At 37.5% G+C, this 18258-nt stretch overlaps 1 protein-coding gene across 1 annotated transcript in view; it reads right to left on the bottom strand.

Annotated features, from left to right (window-relative positions):
- The window catches only part of kcnd2 (potassium channel, voltage gated Shal related subfamily D, member 2), a 171378-nt gene extending 159749 nt beyond the window's left edge, over nt 1–11629 (bottom strand). The window contains exon 1 of the mRNA XM_012959957.3: nt 9763–11629. Coding sequence (XP_012815411.2) covers nt 9763–10874 — 1112 coding nt within the window. The 5' untranslated portion in view covers nt 10875–11629. The remainder of the gene's footprint in view (nt 1–9762) is intronic.
- Nucleotides 11630–18258: the final 6629 nt, after the last annotated feature.

Here is an 18258-nt window from a genome sequence, read left to right as displayed (position 1 = left end):
TGAATAACCTGAGTATAGATCAGTATACATTACAATATATACCAGCAACACTAAGGAGTTTATAAAGCTCTAATTATAAGCCTTTACTTTCTGATACTCTGTCATTTTATGTAGATTTGTTATATGCCGGGTAATGAAAAGTCCTATCACACAGAATCAGCAGTAAAACATATAGTAGGCAGGCCAGTTTTTTGTGTTTCGATTTCACAGTTCCTTCATGCATGATAAACCACTATAAGAACACTCAAAGTGCCAGGTCACTTTTTTCTACTTACATTTTTATTTACTTTTTTTTTCCTTTTTTTTAGTTATACTGTGAAGTACAACCCAGTGAACCAAATAAATGCCTCTGCAGCTAAATTGTTCATCTCTAATCATAACCTAGAAAATGAAATAAATGGGGCGCTACATTGCTAGAAGGGAAAGGTTCTTCATAAGTCTCTAGCTGACGGTCTGGAATTTTATATTCATTTTCTATTACAATTTTTAAATCAATCCAAAAGCAATTTAAAATTTATTAACTGTATAATGCTTTTGTTGTCAAATCACAGGCGTTTTAACTAAATCACCAAGAAGCAGCATGACCAGACCTCCTGAAAAAAATATTACTAACCATTCTTCTACATTTGTAGGAATATGACAATGAATTATTAAAAATATAGTAATTCTCTCTGCTAAGTGTTGCATTATTCCTGCACATTATACTTTGACATCTATACTAGTTACGTAAAAAGAAATACTCTGCACTGTTATGGTGCCAAGCAACATGTGACATTTATTTGTTCATTTTAAAGGTAGCAAACTCAATCTTTGATATATTAAACATTGAGAAATACTCAAATTAAAAAAGGAGACTGAAAAGTATAACTCAAATGTTGTCTGACACCTTAGAACATTCTGTTTAATCAAAAAGCCAGAGGAATTAAAATGAGCCTACTGTACATTGATATTTTATACTTTTCTATTAAAAGTATGATGTACTATTTTCTTTGTAGCAGAAGAATAACCCAAAAACATTTACTCTTCATTTACAATCTCTGATTCGTATAGGAATAGTTCACCAAATTCCTTGGCAGCTCAACAAAGGCTTTTACTGCATGTCTTGCATTTTGTAGGACTCTTCGACTTTCTTCTTACCCTAACTTTGATGTTTTTTCTACTTAATAGCCCACCAAGTCCTACTCATAGAAACATAGTAAGTTAGGTTCTAACTCCTTAACTTTCTAGAAATTGCTTTGTTGGACATCTGGTTGCAAAACGAACATAAACGAGTCTCATCTGGGAAACTTACTTGTTCAAACTGCTCATTTGTGCAATAACATCACCAGCTACATACTGACAAGGGCAGGTCATATGCAGGGCAATGTCCCACAAGGAGATTAGTTGCCCGCGATAAATCTTTGCTACTGCAAGTGACTAATCTCCCCCGCAATAAAGGGATTTGCCGGTTTAAAGGCCTGTGCATCGATTCGGTTTTCCAAAGTTGCACAGACTTGCTTGCAGGAGGAAAGTTTGTTTGACTTCACAAAACCGAAGCAATGAGTAGGCCTTTCCATCGGCGATTCCCTTTATTGAAAATGCTTTTCTGGGAGATTAGTCACCCATGGTAGCAGAGATTTTTGGCAGGGGACTAATTTTAGGCATTATCCTAAAGGCTCCAAAATGGGCAGAGGTTGAACAAACAAAACCATCACATATGTAAATTCAGTTATAAGGTATCGGAAAAGTTGTACTATTTTGACTTACACTTTCTGTGTAACTATGTCAGCTATAATGTTCCAACTAAAGAATTGAATGCCACCAATCCTCTGAACAAACCTTTGTTTTATAAACACCACTTTTGAATCAAGTTCCCTTTAGAGAGGGCTTTGCAGCATGGCTTTGTTGTCCATTTATTAACAAACTTGCATACAGCTCCAAGCTCTGTCACTAGCTCACCCCATGGCTGCCTTTCAGTCAAAGGTATTTGCATTCCCTATACACTCTATTTCAACTTAAACATAAACTGTATACTATGCCAGTTTATATAAAAAAAAAAACAGGAAGAATAAAATCTTATTTTTTTCACTAAATAATGAGGTACCAACACTATTTGGTATAGTGTTCATTTTTTTGTGATGCACACTTGTGTGTGTAAGTGGCCCCTTAAGTCTCTAAACAAAATTGTGTAGATTTTCTCTCTGCAACATTATACAGGAAAAGTCTCAATGGCAAAATGGAGAGAAGTGTTGCAGAACAATTTTTATACCAATCAATGACAATGACTGTCAGTATGGAACTAGGAACAACAATTACCTGCAAATCTGCTCTACTTTGGTAGTTCCAAGAAAATAGAATGGAAAGCAGCCTGCTTCAATTCTTTACGATTGGTGTTGAGATGTTTCCTGAGAGCTTTGACTGAACAGGTACTTATTCACCACTTGTGCCATTACCCAAAAAGCATTTTTTTTTTATAAAGTTAAGCAAATATGTGCTGTCTTCAGATGCACCTTCTTGCTCATAAAAACATAGCTGCACTCATACACTCTTAATTAGCAACTTACAAAATCATGCAAGATACTGTAACATCAGAATAAAAGAGGACATAAATACTACAGGTTATCATTACATCTGTAGAGTACTACTGTAATATGCTGTAATTATATTTTATAACCATTTTTATGTGCAGATTCCTGCCCCCTTCTTGGCAATGCTTACTGGAGATGTATCCAAGCAAAAGTCTCTCTGATTGTTGTGCACTCATCCTATTTGCATTGTCATGCACTATAACAAGTGATTGGAACATAGCTACCTAATCTCTGCTGCACAGAAACAAAAACATTTGTTTTTAAACACAAAAATGCAGGATGAAACATTAACACTGTCAGTTTCATATTCTTGTTGAATACAATTAAATACAATTGTCAGAGGGGAGGGGGTTAGCAAACCAGAAACCTGAATTACAGATGCACAGAATAAATTCATAGATTTGCTACTTTATTTGAGACCAAAAGGTAAGGAGAGCTCTAACATTACATATATACGATGCACACTTAAACCTCTATGATAAACATATATCCAAAATAAGACACAAAGACAAGACATGAAACCAATGTACTTAAAATATCTTATAGAACAGAAATAAAAAACAGTAGGATGAGCTAAAGACAGGACGCAGAAGTGTTTATGAGAAAAATACAGTGCGAGATTTAGCACATCTTGGACCACATAATCAGCTCCAACTGCCTGCCCCTGTCTGTCTTGAAGGAGACATTTTGGATAAATGAAAAATCTAATCTTGTAGGCAATTATGAATTAGTATTTTCACTTTGGGCTAAAATTAATCCTATCTGTAAAATGGCCCCTTTATTGGAGCTCCCTATAGATTCTCTTAGGTCCCTGTCTGTGTTTCAAATGAGGGGTAGACATGAACTAACCATCCCTGCCCCCCCCCCCAGGGAAAGGAAGCAGTAGGAAGTGAAACATATGGGTGGGGCTAGTGGGGTTTTTGGAGAAATTTGTAAAGCATTCCTTCTTTATTTAGATGAGTACAATTCATCTGCACAATATTGTTTTTCACACAATATGTCCCCTTTAAAGCATCCTATGTCAACAGGATAAGTAAAATCTAGATCAGCAATTATCCAATGGCAATCTGCGGCTTTATCTGTGAGGCAAATTCAGTCAGCAGAGGGTATATCTGCAAATGCGTATATAGTATATAGTATATAGTATTCTGATTTTAAGCATGGCTAAAAAGATCATTATTTGCATTTCTTTTCCACAAACCATTATATCTTTTTATCAAAAGGTTACACCATTACTACTTATATTTTACTGCTAGAAACAGTCTGTTGTATAAGAAATGTTGTTGTTATTAAAGTTCACAATCCATAATTACATAAGACATCTAGAGAAAACTCCAAGGTTTTAAAAAGCATCTACTAAAAACTATAAAACTAATCTAATACTATAAATCTAATACTATAAAATGAATCTAAAACAGTTCTAGTTAAAGGGGAATAAAACACTTCAATAATAAGTTTAGCTTTCATAGAGCTCCTATTTATGTTTCATATATACAAGCTCTATTGCATCATATAGTTCTGCTCCAGGCCATCACTAATAGCAGCCTGTTAACCACTTGCAATTGATGCCTCTATTGGAAAGAAAGCAGGACCTTAGGACTGAAATGATGTGAAAAAATAGGACAGGGGATATTAAGGGAGGAAACTCACCATTTAGAGAACTGCAGAATATACAAAGCTGCAAATGACATAACGAAAAAGTAAATAAACCATGAAGTAGCAACCCATAACCAAAAAATATTCTGTCTTCTTTGAAAGTACAGCATAACATGGCACAGAACCAGATAACAAAATCTTTTTTTAAAAGACATTTCAAATCTAAAAAAAGAGATCCACCTGGGACAGCATACATACAGAATTACAAAAACCTGAAGAAATATAATTGAGCATATGTACACAATTTATATATAGGTGTATATGACATACATGCATCCAGCATTTCTGCTAAGAAATAGATTTGCCTTAACAGTACTTCTAATAGGGGCTGCAGAGGATTCTGCTTACTGCAGACTCTAGTTAACTTTCTATGCTGACCCTTACTATGCAATTTTCTCAACACATGAATAGGTTTTTTTTAAATAAAAAAAAAACCTATGCTCCACTTCTATCTAACAAAGATGGGATAAAAACAAAGGTAGATTTAGCTAATAACAGGCTGCAAATGGGTGGATGCAAATATCTGAAGTTTCTCAATATTATGGAAGGAGATTGCAGGGGCACTGATAACATGAATGCAATCTACTCTGCTTCTAATTGCGGCACCAGCAGCATAAAAATATAGGAAAGATACATATACTTTTCAAAATACAATAATACATTTGTATGGATATTTTAATTTGGAGGAATAAAGACAATAATTTCAGTAGTAGCCAAAACAACCTCCCTAAGTGCAACTGCTTCCCATTCATATTATGTATTGCCTGTAATGAACACTGGCACTGTTGAGTTGGTAAAACCCAAACTGCGCTTTTGCTCTCCCCAACAGTGCCAACAACTGCCATAGGCAACATATTTCCCATTTGTTTTAGTGCTGGGGTCACTAATTATATTCTCTAACCATCTCCTGAAAGGAAATTTTTCTTATACAGACATTGTTGCCTGGTGCCTGTCATGACCTATAGGCAGATTATAGACTAGCTTTTCAGTCTGCTACCTGCTACCACTGGCCAGCAATTGGGACTAAGCTTTCTAGCTACCAGCAATTCTATTTTCTACTGTCTATTTTTATTTGGTATGCCTGTTAAACTATCTTTTAGGTACAGTAAATTCAGTCCTGGTTTTCATCAGACTCATTAATATGCTCTCAGTTGGTTACCCAAGTAAAAGGCTTCTCAGAGCTAGTCCTACAGTAGGGTCTCTTGACAAATGCTGCTTAACACACGCGTACACTGGCCACGCCAGCTGACATGCCAAAAGCTTGGGCACGTGGGCCTTGGACCCACAGTTAAGATGCAGCGTATTCTAATGACATCCAGTGTTTAGCAGAAGATAGATATTCAAGATGATATCCAGTCAAAATGCTTTCACAGGTCAGATGTGTTAACCTGTGTCAAACACACTCACAAAGACATTCTGATATACATTTGTTTACATCTAAATGACAAATCCACATATGATAGCAGCAGCATTTAAGGCAACATTATATTCTTACCCTACCAAAAAAAAAAACCAAGAACAAAAAAAAAAATGCACTTTCACCTTGAATCATCTACCTGTGTGTTCATGCCCGAATATTTCATGTTTTATGTATGCATTGACCATCATGCGTAGCTCCACCAGCTCAACTCTTTTTGCATCCCAAGCAGAAGTAGCCATGGTCTCTATACAGGTTAACAACTCTACCATCACCCCATCTTCCCAGGCCCGGTGCCTTGGGGTTATCGCTGATTCTACACTGTCCTTCACTCCTCATATCCAGTCACTTATCAGATCATGTCACTTTCACTTAAGAAATATTTCCAAAATACGATGATCTATCACCCAAGATGCTGCCAAAATTCTTATTCACTCTCTTATAATATCTTGCCTGGACTACTGTAACTCCCTATTAATTGGCCTTCCCCTCCAAAGACTGTCCCCTCTCCAGTCCATAATGAATACTGCTGCCAGGCTCATACACCTCTCCAACCACTCCTCCTCTGCCATGCCACTCTGCCAATCACTGCACTGGCTTCCCCTACCATCCAGGATAAAATTCAAACTAATGACTCTCACATTCAAAGCAGTTCATAACTCTGCCCCACCCTACATCTCTGAACTTATCTCTAGATACCATCCAACCCGCTTGTTACGCTCCTCTACTGACCTGCTCCTCAGCTCCTCTCTCATTCCCTCCTCACACACTCGCATTCAAGACTTTGCAAGGGCTGCCCCCCTTCTCTGGAATTCGCTCCCACAAACTGTCAAACTTTCTCCAAAACTCTCTTCCTTCTAGAGATCTCTAAAAACGCACTTATTTAGAGAAGCTTACCCTAATCTAGTTTAACATACCCTCAGTGTGCTGCTAAAAGCAATACCCTGTGCCACACCTCTCACAACTCTGGTCATGCCCATTCCTACACCTTGTGTTTCAACCCTTTCTCCTTGTAGATTGTAAGCTCTTTTGGGCAGGGCCCTCTTCACCTCTTGTATCGGTTATTGATTGCTTTATATGTTACTTTGTATGTCCAATGTATGAAACCCACTTATTGTACAGCGCTGCGGAATATGTTGGCGCTTTATAAATAAATGTTAATAATAATAATAGTAGGTTCAGACACTATTATAGAGTTTGGCCGACTAGTTACAGGAATCTTTTCCAATAAACCTTTTACAGAACATGTAACCAACACTGGTGCTTATTCATGACTTTTGAGAGGACTGGCAAAGATAACAATGCAAAGTTATAAATTAATTTATATTACAACAGTTGAAATACCTCCTGTGTTGAAGATTGGCAGTATATTTTTAGCATATACAGTTTCAAGTCTGAATTCCAAGCACTTAGATGTATTTATTTATTAACATATTTACTTATTTTAGATAGATTTAGGCAAATGAATGTGATTATTAATGTTCTGAATAACCAGTTAAGGCTTGAAGAAAAAACTTTATATCCCTGCTGGTATATTTAAATTCTTTACACTTAAAGCCTAAACTAATCTGTCTCTCTAAGCACAACCAAATAAGCTGTTGTTATAAACAAGGTCAGTTAATGTAAAACAATTATCACTATTAAGGCCTACTTAAATGTGTTTTTCAATAAGCAGACTGTGCAATTTGTTATTGAATGAAATGAGAAGATAGTAAGTTTAAAGCTAAATGTCTTTTATAGCATTCAGCAGACCCTGTTTTTTTTTTATAATACTTGGGTTAGAGTCAGTTCCACCTGGTCCCATAATGCATGCAAATTCTACAAATAAAGCCCACAATTTATTTCAAGACTGTGTTTACTGTTTTGGCATCCCCTTTTTGTCAGCACAATAGAGCTTTGATGATTTCTAGATAACGGGCTTCCAGATAAAAGATCCAATATCTGTACTAAACATGGTAGAATAACCACCAAAAGCAGACACAAAATAATTATTTTGAAAGAGTGAGAAAATACCATCCTCCCCTTTCTATAAACAAAAAGAATAATCCTCCATTCTGAGTGTCCCTCATGCCCTGATGCATTATGGGATATGCAGTCTTAATAGGTGAGCTCACTTTGATTTCCTTACTTTGTGTACTACTTATAATAGCTTATGTCAGGTTATATTTGCTATTCGGTCCTCTGTATCATCAGAAGCTCAAAGAAAGGTACCACCAATGTGTCCTTCTCTACTGCTTGGCCTATTGGGTACAATGGTGCTGCTGTTCTCCTCTAATATTTCAAGCATATTGTTTGCAATTACATGCTAAGTTTGATATCAAGCATCCCAACATAAACCTGTCTGTGTCAAAGACTCAACATTGGTCTTCTTAGTAGGTAATTGGTATCTATATTTTTCAATAAATCCCATGCCCATCCAGTGAAGAGATTAAATGAAGCACCTTCACACAGATCACAGTGAAGAAATTACATCAGAACATAGCAGTGAAAAATTTAGAATATTTATTGTTAACATCATTCATCACTCTGGACTCTTGTTTACTACTTTCACCAAATAAATATTTCCAAAATAAGACCATTTATCACCCAAGATGCTCCCAAAATTCTTATTCACACTCATAAAATCACGCCTGGACTACTGTAACTCTCTGTTAATTAGCCTTGCCCTCCACAGACTGTCACCTCTCCAGTCTACAATGAATACTGCTGCTAAACTCATACACACTCAGCAACCGCTCCTCCTCTGCCATGCCACTCTGTCAATCCCTGCACTGGCTTCCACTACTATTCATAATAAAATTCAAACCACTGACTCAACTCAATAGTTCACAACTCTGCCCCACACTACATCCCTAAATTCATTTCTAGATACTCACCAAACTGCTTGTTATACTTATCAAATGACTTGCTCCTCAACTCCTCTCTCATTACCTCCTTACACACTTGCATTTTGCAAGGGCTGCACCCCTTCTCTGGTTCTGTCTGACTTTTTCCCAATCTTCTTCCTTTAAAAGATCTCTTAAAACTAATTTATTTAAAGATGCTTACCCTCATTAAAGCAATACCCTGTGCTATATCATTCACAATGCTTAATTTGAATCTTGCCCATCCCCACACCTTGTGTCTCAACTACTTCTCCTCATAGATTGTAAACTCTTCACCTCTTGTATTGCTTATTGGTTGCCTTACATGTAATTTTGTATGTTTGATGTATAAACCCACTTATTGTACTGCGCTGAGGAATATGTTGGTGCTTTATAAATACATGTTAATAAAAATAATAATAAAAAATAAAATAACATATAAAATACAGACAGTTTTTACTACATTCCTAGGGTTGGCAGCTCTTAACTCTTATTTTTAACCAGTTCACTGAGGACTTTGCTTTTTTTCTTAGGTCTGAAAACTGGACAGTAAAAATATAGCATGGATAAAGGAGAATCAAAGTGAAAAGTATGCCTCACTGTGACACTATTTTATGTTTGGGGAGGTTATTTGATATACTGTAGGTACACTGTGTGACATCTTGCCTGCACTGCACTTTTGGTGGGCTTTATGGTTCACTTCTTGGTTACTAAGGCACACGGCTATTCCAAGGCGCCAGCAGTAAGCTATGTGTTGGGATCCTGGGAATTTGTGAGCTGTAGTCTTGAAAAACTAAGCACATTTGTAGGAAGCTTAGTGCATGTAGGCTTTTTAGATCCAGTAATATTTCTATAGCTAGATTTAGTCACAACCAATGAAATGGGATGGATTTATTTATAATGCATCAAATGGGTGAGAGCAAATGTGCTTATATCCCTTGCATGCACACACACATACCTTTTTACCTGTCTCTTTTTAAAGCTTGGGTTAGGGTTGGTTAATCACAACTCAAAATATTGTACGCAAGGGAACAGCAATGCTAATTTTTCCTATATTTTTCCTAAATCGGTTTTAGCATTAGATAAGGCGGCAACCCTACTATACCTAACTTGTTTTATTTGGAAGCAATAGGCATTTTAGAGACTGTTCTGTAAGATAACGCTTTCATTTATCTTTAAAATAGAGAACAAGCCTACTAACTTTGTTTCCCACATCACCTAATAAATTTCAAAGCACTTATTTTACAACAGTACTTACCCCAGTGTTGTCATGGTGACAATGGTGTACCAGAACGCAGCAGGTATACTGGTGAATCTGCTATTTAGTGATCCTTTTTCTGCATAAAACATGACAGTAGCAAATATTATTATGGCCATTGTAAGCGAGAAGAGCAGGAATCCCAGCTCAGAGGCACAGCTTTTTAATGTGTAGCCTAGGATCCGGAGACCCTGGGAGTGGCGGGAAAATTTAAAGATCCGGAATACTCGGAACACTCGTAATGTCACAAAGGCGCCACTTACATCTTCGTTGTTTGTCATTACAAGACCAATGTAATAGGGCATGATTGCCACCACATCAATAATGCTCATGACACTTCTTACAAAGCGATAACGGCTAGGAGCAGCCACTAAGCGCAACAAGTACTCCACAGTGAAGATCATGACACATGCTGTATCCAAACAGAAAAATGCCAAGGCATAACGTTCACCACAAGGCAACTCACGTAGGGAGCCAGGGCTGATACCACATGGTACTGTCTCAACTACATTGGCAATAACAGAGACTGCAATGAAGAAGCCAGTGACATAATAAAAGACAAGGGCTAATGTACTTGTGTGAGGATTCTCAAAGGCTCGCCACATCTTCTGGCGTGCACTCATTGGTGGCAATGGCCCTTCTGCTTTGTTCTCATCAGCATCATCCAAAAGTCTCTCTGCATTCTCCCTGCGACGATCTTTGTACTCCTCATAGCAACAGTCACCAATAATTTCCGGAATTATGCCAAAGAAGGCCAGCTCCTCGTCATATGCAGAAATGCACTCATGCCGTGGATAGTGCAGCCGACCTGTACGGTAAAAGTTGAGGATGTGACGGAAAATATCAGGATCTCTGTCGAAAAAATACTCCCCACTGTCCTGATTAAAAAAGAAATCCCTTTCGGTGCTGCCCAGCAGGGTATCTGGGTATCGCTCCAGTGTGTTCCGCCAGGTTTGGAAACGAGTGCCACTAACATTTAACACAATCAAAGAATCCTGAGTGCGCTTCTTCTCCCCAAGAGGAGTTGGAGGCATGGGGCCTGCAGCCACTGGCATCCAGCCAATGGCAGCTGCCCGGGCAAAGGGCAACCAGGTTGCCACTCCAGCTGCCATGTTTCCAACTATTGCTCCTACTAATTTTCTTGAGATTAAAACACTGAAATTAAAAAAAAAAAAAAAAAAAGATAATCACACTGCCAAATGTCAAAAACGTCTGATTACTATCTGCAGTTTCTGTTTTAATTAATGTCCCAATTCGCTGATGAACATCCAGGGAGGAAAGAGAAGCTGTTGAGCCAAACCATGTGTTGCTGCCTTACTTGTCCCTATGAGAGCTGCTTCAGCACCACGGAGGGATGTGCTCTGTCTGCCCGCAGGTTTCACTCATCTGTCTCCTCTTTCAGTATGTTGTCTCCCAAGTCCGGCACTGGCAGCAGCAGCCACATTACAGCACATGCCCGCGCTTCCCTAACTACTGCAAATCCATCACACTCTTGCCTTTGCCACAAATTGCAGGATCCCATTCCTTTCACATCGATCCCTGTCATTGCCTATTAGCACATCTGCACGGCTCTGTTTCTTTGGGCAATTCCAGCAACCCATCCATTTCCCATTCATTGGGATCGGTTTTCCTTTAACAAGCGTCCAACATGCTGCACCGTTCCATGGGCACGCAGCTTTAAAGCATGAAGGGTCTTCTTCAGAGCAATGTTAAACCAGGAAAAGTAATAGTCCCAGAGTGACACCCTCGGCCACTAAACTGTATCCCCTGTGTAAGGTTCAGAGAGACTCAGCAACAAGTACAAAGAAGCCGCAACACTCCAGCCAAGTTCCAGGAAGAAGCCGCAGCGCAAAGCTGGGAAGCCTGAGCTCCGTTCTACTAGCAAAGTCTCCACACTGCCACATTCTGGCGCTGGACTGCCTTCTGGGCGTGGCTTCACGCTGTGCAGGCGCGGCCTCGGCCGCAAGGTCCTAATTCCATAACAGGTTGTTGCTGTTCAGGGTGCTGAAATGGACCATCCGAGCGCTCTACTGAGCCAGGATCAACCTGCTGCATCCCCTCAGCAGCAACACACTCTGCCTTGGCTTTCAGCAGAGCATTTTGTCTGCAAATATGCTCATCAGAGTTTGGGCTTTTCTGAAATCCATTCACATAGTCTCAGGCTGCTCCCCTTAAACGTACAATATGCTGAGCAGTTACAGATCTGGTTAGAATATTGGAGCAGGGTTAATGACATATCCAAAGCCATAAGCAAGTCATATTTATCAGCCGAGCATGCGGTATAGTCGTGTCTATGTGCATTTATACATACAAGCTATTTGGTTCCTGGGTAAAGGCAAGGTGATGGAATTAGTTTTTTTTCACTACCATTATGACATTCTTTTAACTGCTTTTGCCCTTTTTGGCAGAGTGTGGCCCCATCTGTACGCTTATATTTGATTATTATGGCACCACTTTAACAACAAATGGTTGAGATGGCTTTGTTTGTGCCAGTGGGCCCTGGTAGAAAATATTTAACAGGGCAAAGGAATTGTTGTTTAATAGCTGAGCTTTAACTGCATTTCAGGTACTTCTGGTACTTATATTTTCTGCTTGAAAAGCTGTTTTCCCTAGCTCATGTGCCCTGTGCCTCCAGTCTCAGCCCCCTGTTGAAGTGGAAATTACTAAAAAGTAAATACATTGCCTTTTTTTCAAAATTTTTTAGAGATTCACAACCCACAACCCTCTACACACAGGATTTTATCTCTCCATCCCCTACCATGCAATTTTTATCTACAGAAGGGAAGTCCCTAGTGGATGCCATATTGAAAACTAGGGTTCTTCTCTTTAAGGCTTTGTAAGGTGTAAAGTCACATGGACCTCCCACGTGACCTGTGCTTTAATGCTGTAATAATCCATATTGGACAGTGTATGAATAAACCTATGGTACAGAGTGATGTGCTTACCATACAACAAGGTGAGGAGGCAGGCTCAGCCAGCCAAAGGTGAACTTGTTGGAAAAGTGAACCCATGTTGGAAAAAATGATAGTATTTATCCATTTATGAGGAACCAGAAAATATACTCCTCAGCCCTTAAACTTGGTGAAAGACACACTGATTACGTGTAGGAAATTTTTAAATGCTCCCTTTACAGACTGGTCCCATTTTATAATAACTAGACCTCTAATCAGGCCTGTATTCTGTGAATGTGAAGTACTACCCACACTCCTGAATGGCAGGAACCATTTCTCAGCTGAGCATATGGTTTTGAAATCAACATGTTGCATGTTGTATTTCTGCACAACCAATTATATTATATTATTATATAACAGTTTATATTGTATTTATATTATATAATAACAGTTTGATTTTGGTGATTATTCACTCAGTGTCCCTGTATTTTTAAAGTCCATGCTTTTTCTGCCCCTCAACATACCTTTGCATATTAAAAAATATGAAAAGGTTCCTATCCAGTTTAATTCTACCTTCCAGAAGGGAACTTAAAATGCCATATTGACCAATGATTTCTACCTTTACATGCAGTTCAACCACCATTCCCAGCATGCTACCAGGGGCCAAAGTCAAGAAGCTGAATAATCTGTTGTTCAACACAATCTAGCTGCAGGCACTACAGCATGCAAATCCCTTTTATAGATGCAAGCTAAGCTCATAGGATGTCAATATCAATGTTTGTATATTTATCTTTATGTAGAACTACATCTGTATGCAGCACAGTACATTTAAACAATACAATTAAAGAATATCAATAAATACAAAATTACATTAACTTTCAAGATTAGGGGCTAACTGTTAAGAGACAAAGGAGGTCTCTGCCCCACAGAGCTCACAATCTAATTGGATGTTCTGGTAAGGACTAGATCTATATGATTAGTGGTTCCTAAATATTATTTTATGTGTGCATTAGATTCAATATGGAGAATTACTAAAAAAGTGACCTATGTCATATGCTGCAAATAAAGTATTGCTATGCAGTTTTGGAATTAATGTAAGTCTCCATAATGTACATGAAATAAACCCAGAAATTCTAATAAACTAATTCTGTACTGGAAAAATACATGCTGGAAAAAGTCACAGAAAAGTCGCAAAACTGCAACCTTTTCGAATTTTTTTCAAATTGCTGCACAAAAACAGCGTCAAAAATCTGAAAACCTCTAAAGTTTTGAAGCAAAAAAGAATCCTCAAGGGAAGGTAAAGGAAAACTGCCATTGGCTTCTACACAATCTCGAATTGTTGGATTCGGATTTGTAACCGTTTTTTTGCATAGTAAATCTCAAAAAAGTTGCAACTTTTTTTTTGCAACTTTTAGTGCTAATAAATCTGAATCAAAAAAAGAAACTGCTCATTAGGAAATGTCCCCCTTAATTAAGCAACAATGACAAGGCTCATTCACAACATGTTTTTTTGTCAGACTGGGTCACGGTGCCAAAGAGGTGATACATAAACAAGATCCCAAAGAAAGTGCCAAGGCTAGCAGTACAGCATTAATTAAAGTCTAGCCAGTGATCAGGTAAGCATCAGGAATAGCCAACAACTCTTTGATCGATACCTAGCAAAAGTCATCAATGGGAAATTTTAAAAAGGGACAGAGCAGGTCAGAGCCAAAGATCAAGTATAGAAATAAAGTAGGCATAAATCCAGCTTTAGCTACCATGATTAATGATGGGTTGCCCTTTGGAAATGCAGCTCTGAGTGGTCAAGAAATGCTACATTTTAATAGAGTATAAATATAACAGTAGGCATTGCAATTTTACTTTACATGGTCCTGAATCCACTATTTACAAATTACTATAAAATTTAACTTATTAAGATGTGGTAACATGTAGAGTTTGAGAAACATTGTGCATTGCAGGCATTAAAGGAAATATGCCATATCTATTAGAAGGCTCACATTCAGTTTATTCCCTATAACATTTCAGTAACACATTGGCTACTTTATGGTATTCTGGAGGGATTTATGTGCATATATGTTTATTTATATGACAGGGAGCAGCCCTGATTGCTCTGATTCCGTAAACCCAAGACAAATACTCTAATAAAACAGAGCCCTTAAATTTGTATGGAAATCAGCAGAATATTTACCACATTTTGTAATCAAATAACATTTCCACAAAGAATATTGGTAGCATGACAATCTTATTGTTTCACTTTGCAAAAGCCCAGGCAGGTATTTTAATCCATAATGGGTCTGCACAATGTCCCCTTTAACATTTGAGACTGAAACAATATCTAAGTCAATAAACCAGTAAAATCTAAACCTTTATTTGATATTTGCAGCAGTGTGGAAAAGGAAACCATGTGGACCAAGAGTTCACTTTAACATAATATAATTGAATCTGCAAACTATACTATTTTCCTTCTGAATCAGAAAAAAATACATTATTTTTTATATTGTATATTAGTGGTGGGCAACCTGCAAGTTTTCCAAATGTTGTTGGAGCACAACTCCCACCAGCTCTACAACAATGGATGTGGGTGTGATTTTGGGAGTTGTAGTGCAAATAACATATGCATGTAACCATCTTACCCATACCTGCCTTGATGCAAAAGGAGATCCCCTCGTGAAATCCAGGGGAATGGATTAATAGTGTCTGATATTGTATAGTGTTACTGTGTGCAACAATATACAAAAGAAACATATACATAAACTATATACATACATAGCTTTTAGCCTCCATGTTTTGTTCGTCTTTTTATATGTTTTGTGACAGTATGCTTTTAAAGTGTCTTTTTAGTCAGTAAGTACACAGAAATATAGTGTTCTGGTGTTTTGACCCCTAACAACATTATGGCATGTGTATAAAGGGCTGCTACCCTTTAAAGAGATGAACCCTTTTAAAGAATTGAATCTATGATTTATAGATTGAGCTGATGTTGCAAGTGTAGTACATAAATATTACGTAATTCCATAAACACATTCCTAATCAGAAAATCAAGGTTGATTATGTCAAAACAAACATTCAGGATTGCGATGGGTCTTCAGTATTTAGTGTTTTTCTTTATCTAGGAGCGGGTTTTACATCCCCAGCTTGGAAGGAAACCACTAGATGGGGCAGTGGTTCAACCAAAATTGACAGTAATGCCATTCCTTAGAAAGCAGCAAAATGTGTTCTGCCTCCTTTTTGTATTCATTTATATGTATATATCTTTAAATGAGGTGCTGAAATATTTAATGGTATTTTAAACAACAGAACAAAGTGTCAGTCTGTGTTTACAGTACCTTTTTGCCATGAAAACATTGTGGCGGATCTGTACATTTAAGAAAACATATTCATCATATTCCAACACATATTCACACCAAATTAAAAAGGACTTGGTCAAGATTTAAAATAAAATTACTGCATTTAACAATGTCCACGTAAAAAACAGTATTTATGAGCTCATTTCTGTAACAGGGTGAACCTTAAATTTATCTCCATCGGCAGCTTGGATGCCTGCTTGCATTCTTCCCTACAGCCCACTCATTTTTGTCTAAATACAGATTACTTCTAAGATTTTCTGTTAAGCAATGATAAATTATCTCTACCACAAACACAAAGGAAAAGTATTTTTTCAATAATGCATGGAACCTTAAAGGAAACTCTTAATAAATTCACTGCATATGATAAAGAAATAGGCTACAACCTTTATTTTTTTCAATCATAAATGTTTTGCGGAAAAAAGTGTACCAAAGTAAATAAGCAGCTATTCAGGCTGTTATATAAAGAGTTCAGCAGAATGATGTTTGGGTCAGTTAAAAAAGTTTCCAACAAATTTCAAAGGACAAATAAAACCCTGAGCTAAAATTTTCCTTGGACATCTGTGAGTTTAATAGCACTGGTGTGCCAGTCTGCAGGTAGAGCGTTCCTTAACAGAAGGGCAATTAGGTTTATGCCTTAGGAATATTTTTCTAATGGACTGACACTGCCATTGCACTTGTAGATGTTCCAGCCAAGCGTTACCACATACCCTGTCCTGGTTGGGCCATTGTACTTTGTTTGCTTTGTAAGATTTTTGCATCCTTTGTTTATATTGCTTACATCAACAGTAGTTGGGCAGCCACAGACTAATAATTCAGTATCAAGGAATTAGAGTAATTTTGCAGATATAATATTGGGCAGAGTTGTGAACAGCTTTGAATGCCAGTTACAGAATTATAAATCACATCATGAATAAAAAGTGAAAGCCAATGTAGAGATTGGCACAGATGCATGGCTCACTCAGTATTGTGAATGGGAAATTCACAATTTATAGTGGTCAGTCTATGTCATGATAAGTAAGGGTATTATTGGAATTATTGTGGCAATATGTGTAAGCAATGATTATTTCTTCAATTCTGCAGATGAAAATTACGTAATTTAGTTATTGTATGTATGTATGTATTTATGTCTTTATTTATATAGTGCTACTTATTTAGGTAGTGCTGTGCAGCAGAACAATAAATTAACACAACAAGCTAGGGGATATTACAATAATATATAAATACAAAGTACAATAATAAATACAAAATACAGTTGCATTAAGGATTCAACAGAGTTAATTGTCAAAGAGACAAGACAATGGGGGTCCCTGCCCTGTAGAGCTTGCAATCTAAGTGGGAGGATAACTTACAGTCACAAATAGGAAGGTTTTTAGTGATGCAGGTTACAGTGGGTGACACTGCAATGTAAGTGCCAGTTCCCAGATCAGGCGCAGTTATTGACTAGATGTGACAATTAAAAGTAGTGATGAGCAAATCTTTTTCTCGAAACTGTTTATAAATTAGCAAAACGGTAACAAATGCTGCCCAATGCACAGCTTTTTTTACAAGTTGTTAAAATAAGGGTTTGAACATACCAGTGGAAATGGCTCAGAAGCACCAAGAAATTAAGGGGCCGATTCACTAAAGGTCTATAACGCTTATTGCATGCTTTTTTGCGTTAAAAAGCATGCGATAAATAAGTACCGATTCATCAAAGTCATTTCGCATGCACAAAAAACGCATCTTCGCAAAGCATTATTTCTAACGCATCGCGTTAATTAGAGAATAGAAATAGTACTATCGCATGATTCACAAACACATATAAAGCGTTAAACGCTCAAAATATTGCGTTAATCTGTGCGAATATTAACACCTACTTGGGGTAGGCGGTACTTAAAGACAATTGTGGTTCGTGAGCTTTTGGCAACACAACATGGAGTTTGCAGTCGTATTTTTTGAAGTATGTGTTGGTCCTAGAGTGATGCATCCTCCAGTTTTCAGGGAAATGGTGATTTTCAGAATGGTAGTTTTCAGAAAGTAATGGTTACGCGTGTAATATATTGTGCGCTGAGTAATATGTTGCATGCTGTGTAATTTATCGCTTGAAAATATGTCATCATGAGATAAATAACGCCAAGAACATTGATTCTTGATTATGACAAGTGTCCTTTTAGTGAATCAAGCTTTAACTCGCAAAAAATAAGAAGTGATAAAATTTTTAGCGCATGCTATAAATAGCACTCATTTTATCAACCTTTAGTGAATCGGCCCCAAAGAGT

This window comes from Xenopus tropicalis, chromosome 3 (genome assembly GCF_000004195.4).
Source record: "Xenopus tropicalis strain Nigerian chromosome 3, UCB_Xtro_10.0, whole genome shotgun sequence".
NCBI classification, from domain to species: domain Eukaryota; kingdom Metazoa; phylum Chordata; class Amphibia; order Anura; family Pipidae; genus Xenopus; species Xenopus tropicalis.
This window is presented reverse-complemented; position numbering and strand designations above follow the sequence as displayed.